This window comes from Typha angustifolia, chromosome 4 (assembly GCF_048772165.1).
Source record: "Typha angustifolia cultivar Huaian chromosome 4, ASM4877216v1, whole genome shotgun sequence".
NCBI classification, from domain to species: Eukaryota; Viridiplantae; Streptophyta; class Magnoliopsida; order Poales; family Typhaceae; genus Typha; species Typha angustifolia.
Window position 1 is genome coordinate 1312213 of NC_133242.1, and position 10867 is coordinate 1323079.

At 37.5% G+C, this 10867-nt stretch overlaps 1 protein-coding gene across 1 annotated transcript; it reads right to left on the reverse strand.

The window, feature by feature from the left end:
* Positions 1-1148: 1148 nt before the first annotated feature.
* LOC140758630 (uncharacterized) lies at positions 1149-4536 on the reverse strand. Its single transcript, XM_073094863.1, has 5 exons — positions 4141-4536; positions 3898-4012; positions 3658-3750; positions 2701-2904; positions 1149-1608 (listed from the first exon to the last, which is right to left on the reverse strand). Exons 1-5 carry the CDS (start codon positions 4455-4457, stop codon positions 1357-1359), a joined length of 981 nt encoding a protein of 326 aa, XP_072950964.1. The 5' UTR covers positions 4458-4536; the 3' UTR covers positions 1149-1356.
* Positions 4537-10867: the final 6331 nt, after the last annotated feature.

A 10867-nucleotide genomic window follows, 5' to 3' on the forward strand; every position in this document is an offset into this window, starting at 1 on the left:
GGATAACTTTTAAAAAATAAAAAATAAATAAAAAATAAAAAAAAATAAAAAAGAGAGAAGAAGACCATAAACACGTAATTAAGCAGAAGCACATGAGTTTGGACTTTGGATTTCCTTAGACCAACCCACCTCGGTCCCAGACAGGCTACCGGGAGATTAACAAAATCTACAAGGACTCCGACTGAAAGATTCGGAGGAAGAAAATGTCGGTTGACTTCCTAATCAATACAATGTAACTAATTTTTGTAGCGGGGCCCACGAAAAACGTACGAAGTCAATCACCGCGGACGTCGCCATGAAGATGAAGAGAGGTAGGTGTCGAAGTCGAACTCTCTCCCGTTCGCCTGAAAAGTCTCCGTTCTTCCCCCTCGAAGGAAGTAATCTAATAAATCACGTGTTACTTAAAAAAGAAAACTTTTATTTATAAATATACCCCTCGAGGTTGGGGGGGGTGTACGGATGTTAAGAGAAAAAATGGAGGGATAATATGTAAATAAATGTCACTGAGATGGATGGACGGCTGTGAGACAAATTGTCTCCCGTGCTGAAGCAGTTGGGGAGAGGGGGGGGGAGATTGGAAGGAAAGAAATGTGGGAGATGGCATTATTTTCTTTCAAAATTCTCATGTATTCAATTCTACTGGCGACTTGAGGGCATGAGAGAGAGGTGATTCAAAACGTCACAACTTGGAAGGTAAAACTACTTGGAAGATTTACTTTGACTGGAGATATATGTAGCTCCACGCTATACTTTTCCATTCAAAAGTGAAGAGAATGATAAAGATGAATATAGTCCAGGGATAATTACACTAAAATTCCATAAAACTATTACATATGTTTGCATACAGTTTCTCGTTATTATTATTATTTTCTTTTATATATATATATATATATATATGACCTCCTAGAATAGACAAAAATTCACCCTTTGACGTGCTAATAACAAACGTTAAATGGTTAAATGGTCATTTTATACTCAACTTTATTCTCTTTCTTTCCTCTAAAATAAGAGTAAAATGATCCCTAGCTAGGAACCTAAAATTAATCACATATACTTGGGATAGATGAAAAACAAATGAAGTGGTGCATATAGAAATGAGCAATGGTTCATGAGTCTAGGCATTGATTAGGCCACAAGAACAAATGACATAAGGCGCAACTTGAAGGATCAACCAACTCAAAGTAAACAACATCATCATGCAGTTTGCTTAGTTCTCCTAGTTATCTAGAAATTGAATGACAGTATGGCGGAAAATTTTTGAGAGGATGAAACAACTTTCTATCATTCCATGTAATAAGTACTGCATATCTGACATATCTCTCTGTTCCAGAAACCTAGATTATCTCCACAGAAGTATCATGACCATGGCCATTGCGCATCTCTCCATACGCACCACCTGCCTGTGTTGTCTCCATTACTTTCACCGTTTGAATGGTTTAGTTTCCCGTTTTCTCCATCACTGTTACTAGTCAAATGTTCCATGTTCTGACTAAAGATGCAAGAGCGGCTCAGTTCTTGATCACGCATTAAGGCCTCCTTTCTGTAATTTGAGTTGAAAAACTTTGGATGATCTAAAAATCTGACATTCTTCAACCAAAGTCTCACAGCCTGAAAAATGGAAACAGGGAAGGGTTCATCCTCAATTATGTAAGTGCCACATTAATTGTGATTAATCGACAAGGATTACATATGTAAGGTGCACGATATCTAAGTTTTGCCAAAATAAATAACTCGTTCAAAGTGGGCTCAAAAATGTGATGAAGCATCTGAATAACAGAAAACCAAGATTAAGGATCATTAATAAGAATGTAAGCAAATAAATTGTAAAGAATCATTAACCTTATAGATGAAATAAGCCTCTAATTCAATGTATATAGGTAGTCATACTTTTCCTAATGGACCTTCAAGTTGGTAGTTCATCTTCATAGATTCACATGTAGATGCTACAGTGACTTCCGCTCAAAAAATATTGATGGAAGATTCTTGAGGCAAACTTGGCTGTAATTTCTTAAAGATATAATGTTTTGGGCATGAATTTATATATTGTTGAATCCCAATATAACATGCCAGTATCTCTGCACAAGTTGTGCATCAGGATATCATCCTCGTCGATTAAGAAAGGTTGACGTTCCTTCTTTTCGGACATTGCAGGTTATGGCTTCACTGTCTTACTCAAAGTAGTCAAAACTTTTATCTATCATTATCTCTATTAAGAAAGCAGCTATCAGTTGGTTCTCGACAATGTACATCTTCCGGGGCAAGCAAATCTTAGAGAGCAGTTCTATTTATATGAACCGCTATCTTATGATGTTTTGGAGGATATGGAATTAACGAGAATTTCTATATTCTGGCCCTAAGTAATCAGGTAAGTATTATTCCGTGATGTAATTATTGTTAGAAATAAACTTCTGGAAGATCAAATTATTCACTGAATAGAAGCAAATTATTTGCTTTTAGCTAGCACGCAGCTTTCAACTCGACTTTCTCTTATCAATCAAATCTAGAGTACTTGATCAGCTTATATTTAACCTAGTGTTTCTTTCTCTTCACCTGGCAAGAACTGGCACTCTAAATAGACTGACCAGGTAAATCTCAGAAATGTGCTTCTCAGTAATCAGCACTTTTAGGTGCAAAATAAGTAGTAGAGTACACAAATAAGTAAATAACAATGGAAGCATAAGCAGAAAAAGATTGTATTACCTGCCAGTATATCCACATTGCAACCTTATGAGGCATCAACCAGAAGTATGCTGCCATAGTTAAAGAATTGCTAGAAGAGCATATTCGTTTGGCACGTAAAGAAGCAGTAAAATAGTTCCCTAGTGTGGGATGTTGAACTGAGATTACAACAGAAAGATCCTCGCCCGGTGCATCAACGTGCATATTCCAATTACCTAGCATATCCTACAATTACCTCCAGAAAAATTTATTCAGGATGGCAAAATACAGAGGCTACTTCAAAGGAAAATCTAATAGCGCAGTTATATGGTTATTAAAAGCAACACATGCAACACGAGATCACCAATTATCTAAGTGACTACAAAAGATGAATTTCCACTCAGGTGGTGTCAGCGTGCCGCAATTTCTTAAACATGTCAATATTATCCAGTAGTTAAAACAAGAGAACATTTCAACCAATCATAGCTGACAATTTCACAAGAACTGGATCCTCTATTCAGCTTAATTTGTACCTAACTAGAGCTAACATCAAACAAATTCTTGTTTGAATATCATTCTAGACTACTATGCCTGAAGCATTATAGCATGTTCCTCAATTTAATTTATAAGAAACATGGGAACACTAGGAAGAGAAGATATTTTTCACCAAAGAGAAGCAACCGTAATTTGAATGTTAGATTGCTCACGACTCATAAGTCACTATATATGATTTCCCAGTAATCATCTAAAATATGGTTAGAGATTTATACTCCGTATGCCATTCTCTAGAATATATCACAATCTGTAATTGCACAAATTATAGAAAGATATGATTAAGGTGAACTCTAAACATAAATGCCGCCTGTGTTCATAAATGTAAGAGCAGTTACATTGATTGACAACAATTACAGGACAAGAACTTGGAAACGAATGCCAATTATATTCAAATCAGTATGCATAGCAATTCACCCACAAGCTACTGTGTACATCATAACTCACCATAAATGGACTAACATGCAAGGGCTTGGCCACCAGATCATAGCCTGGTCGGAAGCTAAATGACACCTGCTCTCCCCATGGAGTATTCGTCACCTAAAATTCAATGTACAAAGGAGTGTTCACATACTCATGAATCCAAAACAAAACAAATAAAGGGTACTTTAATTCATCAAAAGATGGTAAATAAATGTTTCTTCTATTCCAAACCGGAAACGCTAAGATCGTAAAAAGGATGCCTACCTCGGCAATGCATCTTCGGAGACGAGTAGAATTCTCCTGTTCCAAATCATAGCAGTAGTAAATGCTCAGAGGGTTCTGCGCATACCCTACGCTCTCCGGAATCGTCAAAAGAAGACTGGAAAAGGGAGGGGGAAATGGGAAACAATATTCTCCAAATTAACCAAAAATTCTAATCCCTTTCTGTACGTTAAACAACATCGGATTTTGAGGAACGATAAAAATTAAGTTGGGTCGTAGCAATACACTGGTCCATTAGTTCCAGCAACCTCCCGAGCTCGAGCGGCGGGGAGATGAGATGGTTGCGGCGCGCGGTCGAGGTCGATAAGGGCGTACCGAACGGGGTAATCAAAAGCGTGGGAGACGGGCCGCTGTCGAGAGTGGCGCACGCGGCCCTCGTAGAGGCGAATGGGCTCGTCCTTCTCGGAGATCGGAGCAGGGGAAGGAGCGGAGAGGAAGCGAGAGAGGAGGAGAGGAAGGGATTGGAGGAAGAGTGAGAAGGAGAGGAAGGAAGAGGTCACCAAGGTGGAGAAGAAGGAGAATAGCAAGAGCAACGCTTCCATTCTTCCAATCTATGGTGTCCTCCTTCTCTCGCTCTCTCTGCATCGCATATTTGGTGGTCTGCGGTTCAACTATGGCGGATAAAACATTTGCATATAAAACCTCTACTTTCACGTTATTTCTTTTACGACCCTCCTACAAGATTAAGCTAAACAACACTGTTCTCGACGGAAAAATTTAGGAATATATATATATAAACCACGTGGTTTTTCATTAAAATTTATTTGGAGTTTATTAATCATTAAAGTTTAAAATAATTTAAAATATAGAGACAAAAATATCCTTGTTTGATTTTTTTTTAATTAATTATCTTAGTATCAGCCAACTTTAAAAAGTTAAGTAACCTTCTATCCCACCGGCAACAATAATTTAGTCATAGATTATTTAGCTCAATTGCTCGCTTTTACATTAAACATAAAGTAACAGTGCTAAATAAATAAAAAGTTAAGTAGTCTTAAATGTCTTTTATCCTATATGTTTAAAGGGGTATACATCTAAATATAAATTTTAGTGGGTTGTATAAGTAAATAAGAGATTTCCCAAGGGCATAAACGAAAAGTACTCCCTCTACGTTATTTCCAGTTTACCTCTATTTTTTTTTTTCCCTATTCCACCCTCATTTTACTTGTTATTATCTAAAAGGTGCATTGTGAAAAACAAAAGGATAACTATAGTAACACTACAGTAGAGCAATGATAAAGGAAACCAACTGGGATTGGATAATAATTGGAAACCGAGGAGGTAGATTTAGATGGGCCAAAACCCAAAAGTGATGGGGCCAATAATAAATAAGAAGAAGAAAAATATATTAAAAGAGGAGTTGAACTAGAAATTTATATAGTTTGGAATATTTTTTCTATATGCCTTCTCTAATCACCACACATACATGGGCATTAGAATAATATAGTTGGAATATCATCGTGATTGATACCTAGCCATACACACTTGTTTCCCTAAGTTGCATTAATTATCGCCTCTTGTATATTATCTTCTCATTGCGGATACTATTGTGACAGTGAGCAATAGTTGTTCCAAATGGAGTTCAGAATCTCTCTCCTTTTTCTCCTCAATTTTTTTTCCCTGATGATCAATTCGTGGGGCGTTACGATTTTGTTTTGCTATGCTACAGTAGTGTTAGCGACGACAACTCTCACCTAAAAATTACAAGCAAATAGATCACTTTCGGCGAGGAAACTTAGGGTGACAAGATTACCGGAAACCTCCGACTCAGGGTGGCAACTTTTTTGACCCATTCGATATATGAATATAAATCTGAATACTTTAAATGTTCTAAATTGATTATTAATTTATGTCTATTATCTCACCAGGTTCACTAATTCAATTATGACATAATAACTTGATTTACAATGTAAATAATATGTTTATAATAGAAAATTCTAACTTATAAGTATGTTTATAACTAGTAGAAATCTATTTATAAAATATTTATAAGTATGTTTATAACTTATAAGTATTCTTTAAAATATTATTCTAAAAATATATATAAGTTATTCAAAATGTGTTACGAAAAAGTGGTAACAAGAGTAGCTGTATACTTGTTCACTTTGTAGATTAAAAATAAGTTTACTAAAGTAAAACTCCTTATTACTACGATGTAGTAACTAAATAATAATTTACGTTATTCTTGTATAGTAATTTATCATTTTTTTTAATTTTATTACACATAAAATTTTAAGAGTAAATTAATAATAACTCATGATTATTATTTATCCCTCAACTCTTAAATATTGGTTAACTCTTTCAACCTTATTCCAAAAGTATACCTAAAGGCTGCAATTTACTCACTCACCACAGTCGAAAAGAGGGAGATAGAGAGAGGGTGGTGGTACAAGGAGGAGTACTTGGGCTGCTTAGTTTCTTCCTAATAATAGAGGGATGCCTATGCCTATTTGTAGGCATTCCGTTTTTGTCAAGTAGAAGTATAAAAAAGTAAAGCTTCTCCTATGAAATCCAATAGGAACTCGGCTCCGACGATTTCCTGCAGACGTGGCTGCAGGCGACCCGCTAGGTAATCGCTGTCGAAGAAATCGCAGTGGATCTTTGCGATTAAATATAATATTATAATTGCTTGCTTCGATCTCATACTTTGGCTGCTTCCGGAGATATGGTACGACAACAAAATCTAGCGGCAGCTACGGTGTCGATGCACATCCATCCACGTCAGTACTAGATATGGTGCCATTTGAAAAAGGAATAAAACTTTTATATAGTGTATACATAATTTACCATTATCATTAGTACAAATGTCTCACCTAAATATAGAAATCTAATTAATGTTGCAAAAGATTTAAATAGAGTCAAACGATAAGTACTTAAACAGTAGTTTCTTTATGTTATATATTTAAACCACTGAGCTTTTGGATTAAAGAAGTAGGTTATATACCCACTAGCAAATGGCATTCCGAGGAGTTATCATCATCTCATGTTGTGGTCGTAGTGGGACTAAATTAAACTGGCAGGGCAATAAGGTGGACCCTTGATTTCCCCACTGGTTCGTCATTTTCTTGATGCAGCATCTGGTTACTGTAGCCACCCAACCGTAGTGGGAAAAATAATCGCCATCATAAAGGACAATAGCACATTAGTTTATCTGACTACCAAACAGAGGTTCCACTCTCACGTGAGTGTGATACGGATGAAAGAATCTATCCGTCTATTTATCGAATATAGTTTATATGATATATAAAACAACCCAACCCCCACCCCAGTTTTCTAGGAATACTAAAAATGGAATAGGAGTTTTTAGTTTTTTTAGTTTTAAATAAGAAGAAGAAGAAGAAGAAGAAGAAGAAGATAAGAAGTAGAAGTGAACAATTTGGACTGCAAGGAGGCAAAAACATTGAATGTAGTAGTAGTAGTAGTAGTAGTAATTAACAATAATGAACAACTCCTGAGAGAAGAGAAGAGGAGAAATATAAAAAAGATTAAAACAAAGCGGCCCCTAGAAATTAAGAGGAAGGTACAAGCATCACATAATAACAAAGGGACCCACAAACACCAGCAAACACAGTAGATGAGTTAGCTACATCACATGCAAATGTCTTCTTCCTCCTTGCATACCAATCCAATCGGCCAATCCCAGTCTCCCACTATCTCCTGCCATACTGGTGGTATTGGGCACACAAGCCGCAAGAACCCAAACCCAATCCCTAACAACAAAAGCAAAGGAGAACAAAGTGAAGAGCTAAAACCAGCTTGGATCGATGCAGAGAGACACCACGGAAGGAAGGAAGGAAGGAACGAAGAAAGGAACGAAGGAAGGAAGGAAGGAAGAAAGGAAGGAAAGAGTCTTAACTTAATCTGGACAACTGAGAAGGCAAGGATCTGTAAGACCTTTAACGAGTCGCATGCACACTTAGTTAGTTAATAATAAAAGGAAAGGAAAGGAAAGGAAAGGAAAGGAAAGAAAAGAAAGAGGAACGACCTGCAACAGACTGGGCTAGAGACTTAAGGAGAGATCAAGATCCTGCAGGTTGTCATCATCGGGTGTGGTTGTAACATCCATCTCCTTCTGAGGGTGGGAAGCCCTTTTCCAGTTAAGGAGATCAATCATCTCGTCGCGGCTCACCGGAGGGTCCTCCGCGGCCCGCATCGCCCGGCTGCCGGTCACGGTCGCTAAGAGCGGCAGGTGAGTCGTGAACCGGGGGACGCCGTACGTACCCAAGCTCTCAAGCTGGCCCGGCGCGGCGTAACGGTCGGCCGCCGGCAAAGTTCTGCATGAGTGGGATGAAATTGGGAATTGGGTGGGGCCCAGATGTGGAGATGGGATAGTGGAAGGTGGGAGGTATAGGTTGGAGCTCCACCCCGTGCTCCTCTCTTTCTTGTGAGCATTTTGATGGCCGCCGAGAGCTTGGGACTTGAGAAACTTCTTGTTGCAGAAGAGGCACGAGAAAAGCCTCACATCTTTCCCTTCATGGCAAGGTGGAGGAGAAGAGGGTGCTAAGGTTAGAGAGAGATCGACATTTTGTGGAGGAGTAGCTAGTAGTGGTGGAGGAGGAGGAGGAGGAGGAGGAGGAGGAGGAGGCTCCATTCTTCTTGCTGTTTATGCCTTCTTTGTGGTCGTTATTTTTTTCTTATTTAATGGAATCTAAGGATGGCATGATGGAAATGTGACACTGAGATTGATGGAGAGTTCGGTACGCTCATCATGTCTGCAAGATGTTGTTGAGACTCTTTTATTGATTGGCTGCAAGGGAAGAGAAATTAAGGACATGTAGATGCTCCAAAAATGGCTATAGTAAAATACTTTTTACATGCCGGTCCCATCCACAAGTACTGACTAAGTATAACAAAAAAATATCTCAAGTCCCACCTCTCTCTCTCTCTCTCTCTCTCTTTCAAACTTGGTATAATTTCTTCACCTTTGAGGCATACAACCATGTTTAGGGTTTGTTTCCTAATAAGAATATTTTCAAGAGAAAGGAAGCAAGAAGTTTTTCTTTTTTTTAAATTAATTTTTTATATCTCCCAACATCAAAGGCCAAGTTGCCATGGGAAGACGCAACTTGACCTGCGGACAATCCTCAGACCAGATATGGCGGTCCCTTGGGGGAGCAGACAGAGTCAAGGTGCAAAGCAAATTGGTTGAGCTCACCTAGGGTTGTACAAATTTCTTTGACCTTCAAGTCTTCTCTCCATATCCAAACAGCATATGTGATGATATTGTGCAGTGTGTTCACCACTAGAACAGTAGTCAAACGGGGTGCTGCTCGCTCTCCTCTCTATATCTCTCTGTACCACACTCACTCTGCTGCAGACACAATAATATATATATATATATATATATATATTTTTTTTTTTTTGTTGAGAGCTATAAGATTAGAGATCACAAGACCAATAATATTATTAGTTTTTTCGAAGGTAATGAAGCGGATTACACCATTATTTTACTGAAAAGATTCTTATGGTGTTCAGAGCAGAGCAGAGCAGAGCAGAGTAGAGCAGAGTAGGTAATAAAGACACGTATCAATTTGCCCCCCATGCTTCGCCATGGTAGGTGGTCCAGCTTTAATTAATAACAGAGTTGTCGCTCTTTTGTAAATCAGGTCATACATTTCGACTGTGCTTATTGATAGAGTAGTAGAAACGCAAGGCTCGAAATATAGTGATGAAAATAGAGTCTAAATCAACAGTGAAAACAAGATATAGTGTTTTCTGCAAAACGACATTGTTGAGAGGTCACACATGTTGATTTAAATGTTGTACCTTACCATCTCTCCATTTGGCCTGTAAAGGTGAACTGTACCATGAAAGCTGCCAAGAAGATCGATCTTGGAACTACTTTCAACATGGTACCACACAAGGCAAAAGAAAAAATCTATTGGTACGTTAAAAGGCGACCTGTGCCATAAAAATGGCTAACCATATCGATCTCGGACACTACTTTTAACATTGTACAACAAAAGTTCAATCAATCTAGATCGGTTTAGAGCTACCTACTTAAATTTATTTTTTTTCTCTACTTTTTTGTTTTCATCTAATATTTTATATCTACCCGACAAACTCTAATTATTATCTTGCCTTTGAAATGATATCCATTCAATGAACTATATTTCGTCCATCAAATATAAAGTGCATTTTAATAATTTAGTCAAATATCTCTTAAATTTATTATTTTATATCATATCAAATATAATCATAATATTACTTAATAAGTTTACGACCAACTACCATATTCTTCTAACCTAGACTCCTTATTCAAATTTAATAAATGAGAATGACGAACCAGGTTTAGGAGTTAAATTACACCCAAACACTATCAAAGAAATCTGAAGTAGGAAAGAAGCTTCTCTCCTTTTTGACAAATTAGGGGTTCTAACTCTCCGTAACTGTAAATAAAATTTAGCTAGCTTAGCCGTTTCTCTTTTTACACAAAAAGAAAGGAAGAAAAGATTCACATGTATGCATACATCCTTGGGTATCCATTGTGATGCAGCTGCTATAGGTTGCATGATAATCAGGAAAAAATTACTTGAGAAGTTATCTAATTGAGTTACGAGAAACGAGAAGTTAAAAGCTCCCAGATAATTGCAACTATTAATGCTGTGGAAATGAAGATATGTCCACATCAACCAATTGGAGAGGCGTTCAATACTGTCAGACTCCCTTCATATCTTTAAGCAGCTATGGCCAGCAATAAGTGGCGTACTCTCTCTCTCTCTCTCTCTCTCTCTCTCCTCTCTCTCTATATATATATATATATATATACATATATATCAAGAAAGGACCACAGATTTGATCAGAGATGATCAAAAAGGCAGGCATCGCATGGACATGGTTAAAGGACAACATTACACACATGCAGTGCAGTAAATAGCGAGAAGCATAATATTCAATTTATGGAAATACTTCCATGGATGAGTAGAATTTTAATCAGTAACGAGGCGTGAAG